The 16,197-nt window shown below is 40.1% G+C and overlaps 1 protein-coding gene across 2 annotated transcripts in view; it reads left to right on the plus strand.

Annotated features, from left to right (window-relative positions):
• Positions 1-2,407: 2,407 nt before the first annotated feature.
• plod1a (procollagen-lysine, 2-oxoglutarate 5-dioxygenase 1a) overlaps positions 2,408-16,197 on the plus strand; it is a 38,431-nt gene continuing 24,641 nt past the window's right edge. Inside the window, exons 1-3 of one of the 2 annotated variants that reach the window (XM_041799220.1) lie at positions 2,408-2,782; positions 12,617-12,708; positions 14,794-14,927. In XM_041799220.1, coding sequence (XP_041655154.1) covers positions 2,692-2,782; positions 12,617-12,708; positions 14,794-14,927 — 317 coding nt within the window. In that variant the 5' untranslated portion in view covers positions 2,408-2,691. The remainder of the gene's footprint in view (positions 2,783-12,616; positions 12,709-14,793; positions 14,928-16,197) is intronic. The other variant, XM_041799219.1, reaches the window with a different exon arrangement.

Below are 16,197 nucleotides of genomic sequence, written 5' to 3' on the forward strand. Positions count from 1 at the left end.
AGGGTGAGGGCGGGGGTGGGGGCAGGGAACTTATGTCATGATCTTCATTTTACCATATGCTTTGTATATGTTAAAATAACAATAAATAAAGTTATTAAAAAAAAATAATAATAATAATAAATTTTTCCAATGATTTTGAGACCACATGAACGCCTGTATCTCTGATGGTCTGGGGTTGCATTAGTGCCTGTGGCGTGGGCAGCTCTAACATCTGGAAAGGAACTACCAATGCTGGAAAGTAGAGAGAGCTTTCAGAGCAACATATGCTCCCATCCAGACAACGTCTCTGTCAGGGAAGGCCTAAACCACATACCACATCCATCACAACAGCATGGCTTCACGGGAGAACAGACTGTTAGCTGAACTGGCCTGTCTGCAGTCCCGACCTTCCACCAGTATAAACATTTGGAGCTTCAGAAAATGAAGAAGACCCAGGACTGTTGAGCAGCCAGAATCCTACGTCAGACAAGAATGGGACAACATTCCTCTCTCAAAACTCCAGCAACAGGTTCCCTAACTTCCCAGACATTTACAGACTGTTGGTAAAAGAAGAGGGGATGCTACACAAAGATCAACATGGCCCTGTCCCTACTTTTTTAAGATATGTTACTGCCATCAAATTCAATATGAGCAAATATTTTACATGAATGGTAAAATGTCAGTTTCACATCTGTTATGTTGTTTATGTCAGATCAGTGATATTTAATGTGTGGCTCTTTTGTGATGATGTGTGGCGCTTTTATGTCTTAATTTGAAACATTAATCCCCCAGAAAACCTTAAAAAGGAAAATTTTACCTCAGAAAGTATCCATTGCAAGTCACATTAATCAGTTTGTGTCTCACACTTACACAGCAGGCTTTAATTGTCAACCTCTATTTTTGTCTGCATATTTCCATTGCCCTTATTTGCATTTTTCTTGCAACTTTAATTCAATTTTTACTGCTTTTAGCCCATTTCTGACTTTTTTATCCAGATGTTTGCATTTTTTTGCACTTTTTTTTTTTGCCTTTTTTGCCACTTTTTGCCCATTTAAGCTGCCTTTTGCAATTAAATGCAACTTTTCCCTCATTTTGCCACTCTTTGATGCTTTTTGCCCATTTTCCCCACCTTTTTCTGATTTTTGCCCATTTTAGTCACTTTTCACTCATTTTCTCCATGTTTCTGCCACTTTTGGACCATTTTTGCCACCTGTAATTCTTTTTTTTTTGCCACTTTTCACCCATTTTTTCCACTTTCTACCTGTTTTGCCTCATTTTTCTCAATATTTGATGCTTTAAGCTCATTTATGCCACTTCTTTTTGTCACTTTTCTTCCCTTTTTGACACTTTTTTCCTGCTTTTTACAATTTGTTGCCCCTTTTTGCCACTTTTCACCCATTTAAGCTGCCTTTTGCAATGAAATGCCACCTTTCGCCCATTTTTTCCACCTTTTTCTGATTTTTGCCCATTTTGGTTACTTTTCTCTCATTTCTTTCTCCATGTTTTTGCCACTTTTGGACCATTCTTGTCATCTGTAACTCGTTTTTTTTGCCACTTTCACTCATTTTTGCCACTTTCTGCCTGTTTTGCCACTTTTTTCCCAGTGTTTGCTGCTTTAAGTCCATTTTCGACACTGCTTATTGTCACTTTTCTCCCCTTTTTGAGACTTTTATCCTGCTTTTGCCATTTTTAACCCGTTTTTGTCACTTGTCACCCTTTCAAGCTGTCTTTTCCAATTAAATACCACTTTTTGCCCATTTCCCCCACCCTTTCTCTGATTTTTGCCCACTTTGGTCACTTTTCACTTATTTTTTCTCCATGTTTTTGCCACTTTGAACTCATTATTTGGTCACTTCCCCCCATTTTGCCACTTTTCTCTCAATGTTTGCTGCTTTTTGACCACTTTTGCCATATTTAACTTATTCTAATGGCCTTCACCTTTTTGTGGCTCTTGCAAATGTATTTTTCAACACTTTGTCTCTTTGGTTTGCAGACTTGAGTAACACTGTGTTAGACTGTAAATAAAATATGTGTTTACATGATTTGACAATCATTGCACGGTCTTCATTTAAATTTACACAGTGTCCCAACTTTTTTGGAACTGGGGCTATAGAGATGCACGGTTTAAGTCCAGCTCATTCAGATGCGTTCAGTGTAAAGCAGGCTGTTAGTAAACGAGTATAATTACCTCTGCAGTAGTGTTAACTCATAATTAGGCCTACAGGACGGTAATGAGTGGTAACTGCAGTGATTGGATTTTTACGGTGCGTGATGAAATAAAAACAAGGGTACGCTTGTTTGGGGAATTTGGGCTACGTGCAGGTTTCCATGTCCACAGAACAGCTGGGTCATCATTAAGCTCCTTTTTCTCTGTCTGGCTGTGGGAGGAGCTGATCGACTGAGTCTGCGTTTTTCTGCTTGACTAAAATCAGAATTATAACACGATTCTTCACACGAATGAGGATTTGAGACCGTCATTCATTGGCTGCAGCGCTGCTGTAAAGACAAAGAGATTTTGTGCAGAAAGGAGAGAGAGGAAGGTAGAGAGAGGGAGAGAAAGGTAGAGAGAGAGAGGGGGAGGGAGGGAGAGAGAGAGAGGAGGGGGTTCAGCAGAGTCAACACTCCTCTGTGAAGTTTTCTCTTTCGGCTTTCTCTCAAACTTTCCTCGCGTCGCTCTCCTCTGGGACTCTGGAGGATTTTAACCCTGCAAACATGACACCGTGGAGCTTCCTGCTGCTTTTGGGGCTTTTATTTTGTGAACCGTTCTCTCTGATAAACGGAGCAGAGCAGCGGACCTCTGAAGGTGAGTTTACCCGGGAATCACTCACTAAAGCCAGGCTAACTTTCACCACAGGATCCGTGCTTCATTCACATGCTGTAGGAAATCACAACGGCGATAAATGACGGCAGGCACAGTGGGTTTAGCTGGGGGAGACCCTCTCTCTTATAGACATGGCTGAGCCTGTGGAACATTCCAGTAAATAAACCTCCATACAGTAACGGGAGAGAGGAAAGCTGAGATTGGTTCAGACATGCTGCTCTCAAGCACGCCGAGTAGACTTAAACTACCCGAAAAGTGACTTAACTACGTTAATATGTGTGTATTTGCTCACTTTAATAGATTTAAAGACTATGTTTGGACAAAAAGAGCGAAATTTCACAGACACTCTGGTCCCAGCATGAGAGAGGAAGCTGCAGCTGCTCCATGAGGAGGAGGACCTCCATGCCGCTGACGTGGACGGCTGTCAGCGCTGATATACGTTTATTTAGATATTAGTTCAGGAAAATCTATCAGAAAATAGTATGTTAAAGAATCAGACAGGCCTTATTTATACCAGAGTGATCACTGAGAGGGGAACCCTCATTTACAATAGTATGGATTACAGAAGAGGCTGGTGTAAGAATTAGATTATTTATTTTATTAATACACGTTTTTTTAAACGTGCTTATATTTTTGCACTGCAACTGATGTGGTTTTTACTTGACTTTACTCAAACTTTATTTCACACCCTTGTAAGCCCTAAAGGCATGAAGATTATCAATGCAATCAACCAATCTTTATTTGTAGCTCTGGTTCATAACCAAAGTTATCCTTAACAAAGAGGGCAGGTCTATGCCGTCCTCTAATATAAATAAGGAGCCAGCATTAATCCACCATGATCTCAGTGGAGAGGAAACCCTTCCTTTGACTCTGAAGCAGACCCAGACTCAGGTTAGAAAGCCATCTGTAAAAGCTGTGCTGGGCTGAGAGGGAAAAAGCAGAGAGAGAAGACGGGGGTGTGGAAAAGCACTAGGACACAAGAATAAAATCACAACATCTCACAGTCGACAGTAATTTAGATGAGCTCTGGTGTTTACATAAACTAGAGCAGTGGTTCTAAACTAGTCCGGCCTCAGGACCCACCAGTCTTCCAAAAAATGTTCAGCATGCATGTTTAGTTAATTGAATATGTTGTTAACAGGTTGGAGCATGATTGGACCAAAACATCTGATATATAAAAAAGGAAAGGGACAAAACTGACATATTTCATACCCTCTTTCCCCATCATTATGTGTCAATTTTGGCCAATTTTCCAGAGAATTTGTGAAATTACTTCATTATCATGGGAACATTAACCATTTATTTCCAGAGGAGGAGATAAATTAGTTGAAATAATGATCAAATATTCAAATTAACCCAATTTTACAGTAAAACAGGGTAAAATTAAAGGTATCGATGCATGTCTAAAAAGGACTTCAGGACCCAGTGAGGACTGCTCCACGACCCACTTTTGGGTCCCGACCCACCAGTTGAGAACCACTGAACTAGAGGAATACTGAGGATGCATCAGGTTAACTTTGCTGTCTGCAGAAACATCAGCCACTGGCTCGATTAATCAGCACTGACATTTATCCGTTCAGTTTCATGCTGCCGTCTGCTAAAACCAGCTCAGTCACAGAATTAGAATTAGAAAACCTTTACTGTCATCACTGCACATCAGATACAATAAAACTGCAGTCATTCTCTAAATCAGAGACGTCAAACTTAACCACAGCAGGGGCAGAATTCTGAATGTGGGTCCAACCTGAGGGCCAAACAAGGTCAACATTAACCATAAACTGTCAACCTCATCTTCACCAGCAATGAATTATGGGAGGAAAAACCTTAGCACTGATGATAAAGGATTTTGAGATTTAAAACAAAAGTGGTAAGTTTAAAGGCTCAAAATCTGAGATAAAATTCAAACTTATTAGCTCAAAATGTATTTAAAGTCAAAATCATGTTTTTGAAAGGCAAATATACAAGAAAGAAATTTTAAATCATGGTTTTTAATGGTCAAAATATGAGATAAAAATTTGAAATCATTGGTTAAAAATGTCAAAAGCTGAGAAAAATTTAAAATTTTGAGTTTTACAGGTAAAAATATTACTTAAAATTTCAAATTGAGGACACAAAAAGGCCAAATTATGAGATAAAAGTCAAAGTAAGGGGCTAAAACAGTCAAAACATGAGAAAAATAAATCAAAATCATGAGGGTAGGGGTCAACAAATAATTCAAAATTCAAAATTGAGGATCTTAAGAGGTAAAAAATTAAATTAAAAGTCAAAAATGTGAATTGAAAAGGTCAAAAAATGAAATAAAAAGTCAAAACCATAACTTTGCATGGTAACTGTGAGATGCAAAATCAAGAGTATGAAATGAAAACAGAAATATCTTTTCCCACGTTACTGACGTTTTATCTAATTATTTTATTTTTTTACTTTTTATTTTATTTTTATGACAGAACAATAATGTTAGGGTTAAGTTTACGTGTTTAAACTGGAGGAAATCTGCAGACCTCAAACCAGTGGAACAGTTATATACATGTATACAGTTATATACATTAGGATGCATTCAGGGTCCTCATAACCCTGGGAAATAAGCCATTCTCAGTCTGTTGGTCCTGCTTTGAGGCTCCTGTATCTCCAGAGAGTTTATCCTTAGTAGAAGTGGCGTGTTGGACAAACTCTAAACTGATTTAATGATCAAATATGAGAATAAATATTGACCTACAAGGACTGTTACACTGAAAGAAGAATTAAGAGAACATTAGTATCAGAGAAGTTATTTCAAAGATCCATATTGGCTCTAATTTTTACAATTAAGAGTAACTTCTGTTATTTATTCTGTGTGTCTAAGCGACATTATCATCTTAATGAATCCAGTAAATGCCGCATTAGTTTGAGCATCAGTGCAGCATCATCTCTAACTTATGGTGACATTACTGGGGAAAAACATACCTACCTGCTCTTAGCTATCTGTGTCGTTTTGAAAAAAAGCCTCGTTATACGTCTAATTTTCCATTTGTAATTACAGCAGTCATTCTCAGCTGGTTGAGCAAACATCAACTCCCCATGAGAAACTACAACCAGTCAGATTTATCAAAGACAAACTGCACAGTTCAGGCGTAAGACGGTACAAAAGATGTGAGAAATCAAAGAAACAGGAGTGAAAAAGCACATTTTAGGAGTTTCATAGACTAATAGAGCATTTTTATCCAGGCATACATTTGTGACCCACTGAAAAAGGCTCACTGACCCACTTTTGGGTCCTGACCTACCAGTTGAGAAGCACTGTTTTGCAGTGACGACCAAAAAGCTGGCGGTTAGTACAGTAAACTCCAAAATGACCTGTTTTATCTTGATCTGTGCACGCTGGGAGTTGGAGTTCCAGCGGATTGGCTTCTGTTTTAGTCACAAGTGGTTTAAACATTTATGGAAAGGTAAGCAGTGACCTCCATTAAAGAGGCCATGACTTAAAGTCTTTATAGGTGTGCATCAAATATGAGATATACGGCTAAACGTACTAATAAAAGGCCAGGAGGGAATAAACACATCATCAAAAGAGGTTTTAATAATCCTGAATATGTCCCTGCTGAGTAGGAATGAACAGTTTTGAAAAAATATTGAATTGCAAAAATTATTCTGTGAGTTTGGTTTGATTTCTAGTATTAAAGAGTGATATTTACACCATTATTCTCTTTATAATTTAAAAAACACATTAAATGACTATTGTGGGGATATAAACATGATTAATGGGTACGATTTTTTTTTTTGTTGCAATTTCTGCAGAAGCAAAGATAATTTATTCTTACGCAGTATGAAATGTGCAGCAGGACATTTCTGCTGCAAATAAATAAAATGTAAATGGTGTTTGACATGGATCTTTGACACATATTTTACAGTGCACACTGCACGGCGGCGCAGGGGTTAGTGCTGTTGCCTCACAGCAAAAAGGTCCCTGAAAGACCAAGAAGGACCCCCTAAACTTCCTCATATCAAGCTGATAATAGTTAAATCAATCCGTATAACTTGACCAAAGGTGGACTGATGTGTGTTAAAACGGCATCAATCAATAAGAATGTCAGATTTCTGTCAGAAGAACGGACGCCCCCCTGTGTAGCTACCGCTCTGCTGCACATCTCAATCATCACAATCTCATCTCAGCTGTGGATATTTGACTTTGTTTACTACACACAGACTTTATCAGAGCTGAAATCTGACTCACTCAGAGCACAGATTTATGGTTCTCCGCAGATCACTCTGCTAAAAACGCCCTCTTTGCCACATAAATCAGCTGGGAGTTAATTTTCTCAGGAAAATCTGAACCACTTCTAAAGAACATGAAAAGTTTCCACTGCAGACTCCCACTGGAATGTTCTAGAAATGAATGCAGGTAGCTGAATGAAGAGGAAACAAGACTACACTGAGGAAGGAGCCTTTAAAAGGATTCGTGACCAGATCTTTCCATCAGAAACTGGTCAAACATGTCTGGAATATTTATGGAGATTAGACTGAAGGACAAGATGAGCATTTATTCAGGAATTCACTACAGAAGCTGCTCTTTTATTGAAGAGAAACAAAACCATCTTACTATAGTCAGATCAGGATCAAAACATCATAAACTACAATGATGCTTGAAAAGAAAAATGCATTTATTGAACCCTCTGTAGCTCCTTTAGTGATGATCAGAAGTTAGAAAATAACCAAGAAAGACCCACAAACTTCATCTGAAACTTTTCAGAAGCCGTTTCCTCTAAGACACTGATCATCAACTGGCGGCCCGTGGGCCATATCAGGCCCCCCAAAGCTTCCTGTCCAGCCCCCGAAAGATCATTGAATTCAGAAAAGGAGAAAAAAAAGATGTTGTGGTTTTAAGAATATCTTTTGGCTCCTTTAGGGTTAAGGTTGGCAGAAGTTCTACAAAAATGATCTGATAAAGTGGTGAAAAGAGGTTAAAATGTGGCAAAAATTGGTTAAAGAGGGAAAAAGGGGCAAAATGTGTCATAAATTGATTACAAATGACAGAAATAGTTCGAAATGGGTTGAAAAAAGGCAAAAATAGAAGAAAAGTGGTAAAAATTGATAAAAGAGAGGCTCATAGGGATAAAACATGTGGGAAAAGTGGTTTAAATTGGTTAAAGAATGGCAAAAATTGGGTTAAGGAAGCAAACAGGGGCAAAAAGTATCAAAATGGGTTAAAAGTGGCAAAAATAGCCCAGCAAATTAGAGAAAAGGTGTTCAAGAGTGGCACACAAGGGAAACAATTGGCAGGAAAGTTGCAAAGGGGGTTAAAGAGTGGAAAAAAATGGGTGAAGAGTGGCAAAAATGGTTAAAAGTTGCAATAATTGTTGAAAAAAATGTAATTAGAGGAGCTTAAAAGGTGGCAAAAATAGAAGAAAAGTGGCAAAAATGGATAAAAGTGGCACAAACGGGATAAAACATGCAGGAACAGTGGTTTAAAGGGGTTAAAGAATCGCAAAAATTGGCTTAAAGAGACCAAAAGGAGTTAAAATTAGTTAATACTAGTACTAAATCATAAGTGAGGAGAGCCCATTCTCTGGGATTTTCAGGGGTCCAGCCAGTTCTGCTCTCAGGCCTGTCTCCATAGTGGCCTGTTTTATCATAGATAATAGGGATAGATCTCACTGGTAATGACTAAAAATGTCCTGTGTTTTGAAAGAAGATACAAATACTAATACAATAATATGTTAACCGGACCAGACTATTGGTTTAATTTTTGTGTATTTGAAAATCTGGCCCCCAGAGTTTCTGTGGAGACTAAATCTGGCCCTTGTGCAGATGGACTTGATGACCCCTGCTCCAAGAGGATGTCAGGTTTGCTTGATTAAAGCAGAAATCAGAATTCTGGGTGTTTCCAGGGGTGTTCAGGTTACTCTATTTCACTTTGTGTGTGAACTTCAAATGATTAGATGAATCTGCCACGCTGCCTTGATGCAGCGGGTTCTTCTGTATGTTTTCAGGCCCAACTCCTTAAAACCAGAGTGGTTTTACATGACTAGCATCTGACCAGTTTTTTTTATTAAATGTTAGGGTGCACGATGTTATTGGCATTCAAATCATTAATCACAACAGAAGCAGCCATGTGCATACATTTAGATTTTGGCTTGATCTCAGGTGTGCCTTGGGTGAATAAAGTTTCAAACCCACTGCCCCAGGCCGTGCTTACTCACCACATCCACTCCTGACTCGGCCCTAAAGGTGTGGACTTTGTTATTTTTCAGCAGATAATTTTCCCATGCCACTGGTAAGGACATCCAGAGCACAACAGGGGTTTTTATCAATCCTCCTTTCTACCTGATGGTGCCTTCAGGTTTCTCCACATCTACACCTTACAGCCTAAATTTGTGGCCCTAAAACCTCTGCACAGTACACCTGTAAATATCGGTATATAGGAATAGGTTCTTTGAGTTTTAGTTACAACGTTAGCTGAAGTATTTTCCCAAACTTTAACGCGTGTTTAAAGGAGGCTGAAGTTTGACATCTATGCTGGTTCAGCACTTTGCTGCAGCGACCTCGGTCCTCTTCTGCTCCTGATGGCCATCCTCCAGGCCCATCTCTCCAGGTATCCTCCCAACCGACCCCTCCATGATGCATGCAGCCTACCTCGAGGTCTAGCTGGGCCTACTGACTCGATCCTGGTCACCCAGATGTGGTGAGCTGGGTCAGGCCTGGGAAAGCGTGCCAGGTGCCTGGATATGTCCTGTCTCCAGCAGCTGATCCTTCCCATCTCCACTCTCCTGAGAATATCAGCATTAGATTCACACAAAGGAGACCAGCTGGCGTCTCTGGCCATCAGTCAGCGTTCGGGCCTGGGAAGCCAAAAGACTCAGATTTTCCTCTACAGCAGTGATACTCAACGTTTGGCTCTTTTGTGATGATTTGTGGCTCTTTAATGTCTTAATTTGAAATATTATTCCCCCAGAAAACCTTAACAAAGGAACTTTGACCTCAGAAATTAATCACAATAATCAGTTTGTCTCCCAGACTTAAACAGAAGGATTTAAATGTCAAACTTAACTGTCCCATTTATCCTGTTTTTGCCACATTTACCCCATTTTTGCCCTTATTTTTACCATTTTTGCCACTTTCACCCAGTTGAGCTGCCTTTTGCCAATAAATACCACTTTTTTCCTACTTTGTTGCCCATTTTTTAACTTCTTTTAGCCACTTTTATCCCATTATTGCCCTTTCCATCATTTTTTGCCCATTTAAGCATCTCTTTGCCTTTAAATACCACTTGTTTCCCATTTTTTGCCCTATTTTGCCACTCTTGACTGCTTTTTGCTCATTTTAATCACTTTTCTCTCATTTTTTCGCCACATTTGGACCATTTTTGCCACTTTTAACTTATTTTTATTGCTACTTAAAGCCATTTTTGCCAGTCTTCACCTCTTAGTTTGTGGCTCTTGCAGAGGTATTTCTCAACAATTTGGCTCTTTGGTTGAGCAGGGTTGAGTAATGCTGATCTGCAGGCTGTTAGTGCAGTTATATATCAGCATCAGCTGAAATTAATTGCAAATGTTGACATATCAGATATGAGCAAAAATCAAATACTGTGCATTCATGGTAATTGAATAAGCAAACAATTTTCAAAATTTAACCACACTCATAAAAAAATAAATCAGTCAGGACATCTACAGCCTCTAAGTTCGACATCCTGTTTAAACATATAAGCCGATCATTCAGTGTCAGGTCTTGTTGTAATTTGCTCCAAGCAGAAAGAGCTGCAAACTTAAAAGTGTTTTTCTGCAGTTTAGCTTTGAACTTTGGAGGAGACGGTAAGAAAAGATTCTGAGATAGAAGATTATAAGTCTCTGTGCACCTCTGACTGATGTAGGTCAGAAGGAATGAAGGAGGAAGAGCAAGAATAGCCTTTTAGACGAGTTAACACCAGTGTTTAAGTCTGCATGTGAAAAAGAAGACCATCAGACACATTCAGACAGCAGACAGTGGTGGGTGAGGGCTTTGGGATCAGTGAGAAACTTCAGAGCTCTACAGAACCTGGAGCATGTAAACTCTGAGATAAGATATGCATACAAAACATCAACATAGCCCTGCACAGACATAACAGGGGCAACAGCCAGACTCCTCTTAGACTCAGAAGATGCAGGGCTTGATTCTGATATTATAGTGTAGTTTCAGTTTAATTCAGCTGCTGAATGTGTGGAGTAAAAGAGAGATTCATCAGTAAAATACTGAGATATCTGAGAACAGATTCAGTCTGTGAATGAAGAGAAGTGGAGTTTGAGGGCAGATTTGGGCTCTTAAATCTTGATTTTTGGCTTTTTTGCCTTTCATTTTTAAAGTCCAAAACAGGGATTAGAAAGTTGGGATTAACCTGCAGGAAAGGAGCCACAGGCTAGATTTAAACCTGAGTCATCTGCATACATTGGGTGCGACCTAACCACAAATAGGCGTTCCCATGACCTGGAGAAGCTTGGCTCTATTTGGTTTGACTCAGCACGGCAGCACAACAGAGCAGGGGATTTACTTTTCCACCGCACTTTTCCAGGCAGCTTAGCTACCTGTTTGAGGGCATGTCTATAACCGATGACGTAGCATTTTGGGTCGATGGCATTAGATGGCGGCGCTTCAGTAAGCATCGCTTTGATGCACCTGAAGAAGAAAAAGCACCCGTTGTTTCTACTTCAAAGTTTCTTCTTCTTCTTAGGGTAATCCCGCAGGTATTTCAGAGTTTGGTGCAGCAGTTGCTACTTAAAAATGTCCATGAGGCATCCCCAAATAATGACGATCTACTCCAATGTCACTTCTGTGCATCTATACCTGAAAACGGCTTGGTGTAGTCTGCCGGGACCATTAAGGGCGCAGCGGGATAGTCTGGCAGGACTGTTCTTGGCGCAGTGCAGCGTAGTCTGCTGGGACCACTCTGGGCGTGGCTTGGTGTAGTCTGGTGGGATCATTCTAGGTGCGGCTTGGCGCAGTCTGCCGGGATCATTCTGGGTGTGGCTTGGCGCAGTCTGCCGGGATCATTCTGGGTGTGGCTTGGCGTAATCTGCCCGGACCATTCTGGGTGGGCTTGGCGGAGTCTGCCGGGATCATTCTGGGCACAGTTTGGAGTAGTCTGACCGGATTTTTCTTGGCACAACTCAGTGTGGTCTTGTGGGGCCATTTTGGGCACAGCTTGGCATGGTCTGGTGAGACCATTTCTGGGCATGGTGTAGTCTGCATAGTCTTTTTTTGTCTGCGTTGAGCCACTTAAGCTGTTAACCGGCAGCTGCATTTCTGTCATTGTCTTTAGCTCTCCCTCTTTTAAAAGTCCTCTGCTCCTCACTTAAACTAAAGTGAGAGCTGTTTAGGTAGGAGAGGCAGACCACATGCTGTGCTGTAAAAGAAGGAAGGATTCTCCATTTACAACCCAAGATTAAATGAGCACAACATGACATACAGAGCAGTAATGGTTTGATCTCGATCATCATGTCTTTATGAGCGTGGGAAGCCAAAATCTTGATTGAAATTAAAACAGCTCGTCAGTTTAATCCAATAGTTATTTTAACACTTGTGGAGCAATTTGCACTCTTAATGTACAACACTTATGTCTGCAAAGAGTAACCCTGCTTTCTAATCAGCTCTCACAGCTGTCATTTCATTTATGTCTGTGTTTCTACGTTTATGATCTTGGTGCTCACATGCTTCTGTGTGGTTTCTCTGACGTTCACATTCACATCATCCATCACAGACGTGTCAGTTATGGCAGCACAGTCGGGGGTTTTTCATGCTTAAGGCTAGAAAAGAAAGAAGATTCCACATACAGTATCATTTTCCTGAATTCCTCTCTGATTTTGTGTCCTGCAGACAAACTTCTTGTTCTGACAGTTGCGACCAAAGAGACGGACGGCTTCGGGCGGTTCATGAGGTCGGCTAAACATTTTAACTACACTGTCAAGGTAAGAAACCCGAGGCTCTTTCCTCTCTGCTGTCTGTCCATCAAAGAGGGAAAAATCAACCTTATAGTCAGAAAATGCCTCTTTGCATTACTCTGTGTGCATGTAAGGCTTTATATGCATTTATTTAGCTGGATAACTACGACCACATTTCCGAAAAAGTTGGAGCGCTGTGTAAAATGTAGATAAATCAGCAATGATTTTACTCACAATGGAACACAAACAGAATATCAGATTATGAAAGGGAGACATTTTGCCATTTCAAGAAAAATACAAGCTCTTTTGAGTTTGATGGGAGCAAAACATCTCAAAAAAGTAGGGATGGGGCAATAGAAGGCTAGGAACGCTAAGGATCTTGGGGCCCTCAGGGCCACTGCATTATAAACAGGCATGATTCTGCACTGCAAATCCCTGCATGGGCTCAGGAACACTGCCAGAAATCATTGTCTGTCAACACAGTTGGCCATGCCATCCACAAATGACAGTTAAAGCTGGATCATGGAGAGAAGACGCCATATGTGAACAGGATCCAGAAACACCGCCATTTTCTCTGAACCAAAGCTCATTAAACATGGACTGAGGAAACATGGAAAACTGTTCTGTGGTCACATGAATCAAACTTTAAACTGCAGACACTGTCCTATGGACTAAAGAGGAGAGGGAGCATCCAGCTTGTTCTCCTGGCTCAGTTCTAAAGCCTGCATCTCTGATGGTATGGGGTTGCATTAGTGCCTATGGTGTGAGCAGCTCTAACATCTGGAAAGGAACTATCAATGCTGAAAAGTAGAGAGAGCTTTTAGAGCGACATATGCTCCCATCCAGACAACATCTCTGTCAGGGAAGGCCTTGAGTATTTCAGCAAGACGATGCCAAACCACATACCAGCCTCATAAAAAGAAAACTCCAGCAAAGAAGAGTGAGCTAGAATGCTACATCAGATACACAGTGTCCCAACTTTTTTGGAAATGGGGTTATAAATCTGTAACCCTCAGGCATCACTTTAATTTACTATCCTTTAAAGCCAGTAAGGACAAAAATGTCCACTTCCAAAAAACTGCTATAAAATCTTAACAGATTAATATTTATCTGCTTTTTTTGCATGAATCTGTTAAACAGCTTCAGCTGTGCTCAGAACTACCAAACATTCAATCATTTTGAGGATTTTAACTCTTTCAATGCCAGTTTGATTACTTAAAGATCACAAAAATGTGGTTTGAATGGGAGTCAATGGGACGTTTTTGTCCACAAGTGACTCGAAAGGGTAGTAAATTTTAAATTGGATGCTACACAAAAACTAACAATGCGTGAAAGTCAATATTTTGGCTAATCATGGACATGTCCAAGCTGGATTTAGAAATAATACCCCAGCCATCCAACATTTGGTTTAAGGAAGATATCACATTTTTTCCATTTTTTCATAAAAAATAACATTGACTTTAAGAAATCAAACTGGCATTTAAAGGGTTAAAATCCTCAAAATGATTGAATGTTTGGTAGTTTTGAGCACAGCTGAAGCTGTTTAACAGATTCATGCAAAAAAAGCAGGAAAAATATCAATCTGTTAAGTTTTTATAGCAGTTTTTTGAAAGTGGACATTTTTGTCCTTAATGGCTTTAAAGGGTAGTAAATTTGTTTCACATTGTTCCTCTGACCTATTAGAGCAATTGAAATTTCAATTCAAAAAATTGCCTTGAAAGAAACTTTGTTGCAAAAAATGAGACCATATGCACTAACACAGCCAAAATGTTGAGCAGAGAAAGAGGAAAAATGAGCCCAAATGGACAAAAACGTCCCTAGTGATGCCTGAGGGTTAAGTAGATACACAACAGGGCATTGTTTCTTAACTGATCTGATTGTAAGACCCACCACCTCCTTTATGAGAAATCATGACCCCCTACAATTTCAGTACTTCTAATGCATTTATAAAACGCTGCAGTTTGATCCTTGGATGAAGCAGAACATGGTACTGAACAAAGACAGGATAATAAAGCATTCAAAGGGGCTTCTGTTCATGTTAGACTTCACAACCCACTAAAACAGCTCTGTGAGCCTCTGCTGGGTCTCCACCCTCTGTTTGTTCCCATAAAGGTCCTTGGCCGAGGTCAGACGTGGACAGGAGGTGACTACATGTCAGCTCCAGGAGGAGGTCAGAAGGTCCGACTCCTGAAAGAAGCTCTGGAGGAGATGAAGACGGAGGATAAGATCATCCTTTTTATCGACAGGTAGGTTCTGCTCCACACCTGTCAGACGAGATTCTCTTTGAGTGCACTCCAACCGTAACAGATGTCTTCTCCTCCTCCAGGCGGTTCATTGTCTCCTTTCATTCATGGGGCTGGAACTTGATCTGTTATTGTTAGCATTGTTTCTGCGGCACGGTTCTGCTCATGTCTGTGCAGGTTAGCCCGACTGTTTGCAGCTTTATCACACAACAGAACAATAACTGCTCCAGTTCTGTTCTCCTTATCTAGTCCTGATAGTCAGCCTAGAATATGAAACAGTAATTACAGAATGGGTAACTGCATAGTGTTATTTTTAAAGATAAGGCTTTTATGCCTTTATGAAAGGGACGGGGAGTGGATAGAGTTGGAAAGTGAGGCTGGCAAAGACTACAAGGGGAGGAAAAACTTGGAACAGGGTATGCAGCAGAGTGTTTTATGGGAGTTTTAAGTATATGCATTTTTATTTTTGATAAAAACATGCTCATAAAAATTCTGAAACATGAAAAACAGCCAGATTGCACTGCTTGTAATATTAACTTTGTGATAAACGATGCATGTTGCTGTTTGCAGATCTCTGGTGGGAGGAATGACTAATCGTGGAGGAAAGTTAGTGAGCATTAGTTTTTCAGCAATTCAGAAAAATATCTGGGAAGTTTATCTTTGATAATTTTGCGTTGCAAAAGAGCATTTCATACTGGAGCTGGAGCATCATTACTGTGCTCTATAAGTGCTTTTAACATGCATTCTTATGCTACTTTAAGTCATGGGAATTTGTAAACATATGATGAAATAAATGTGCAAAATGCAATAATAATGTGCAGGGATCTTGCACAAAGACTCATAGCCATGCATTTTATTTTACTCCATTTCCCAGTGATAAAAAGTATTTTTGCTCAAGATCTTGACATATTTTTCTTGTTGTCTTAAGAAGCCTGAGAAAGCCTGCATTGTTTTTCCAAGAAGATTACATAAATATGTTAAGATATTGAGGAAGAACCCACAGTTTCAAACTAAAATGCACCTATGGGCTTCCCTGTCCTACATAGGACATGCACAGTGTGTTTGTTTCACGGTACATGATGAGGTATTCAGGCTTAGTTTGAACCTAAACTCAGCTGCTTTTCAGTCTGTGAAAATATAAGTCTCTGAAGAGGAATGCCGCTGTCACCTATGTGGAAAAGGTGCATCTAAGTCAGGGGTGTCAAACTCAAGGCCCGGGGGCCAAATCCGGCCTGTGGTACAGTCATACCCGGCCTGCAAGATCATATCTTAT

Source organism: Cheilinus undulatus, linkage group 11 (genome assembly GCF_018320785.1).
Source record: "Cheilinus undulatus linkage group 11, ASM1832078v1, whole genome shotgun sequence".
Taxonomy (NCBI): domain Eukaryota; kingdom Metazoa; phylum Chordata; class Actinopteri; order Labriformes; family Labridae; genus Cheilinus; species Cheilinus undulatus.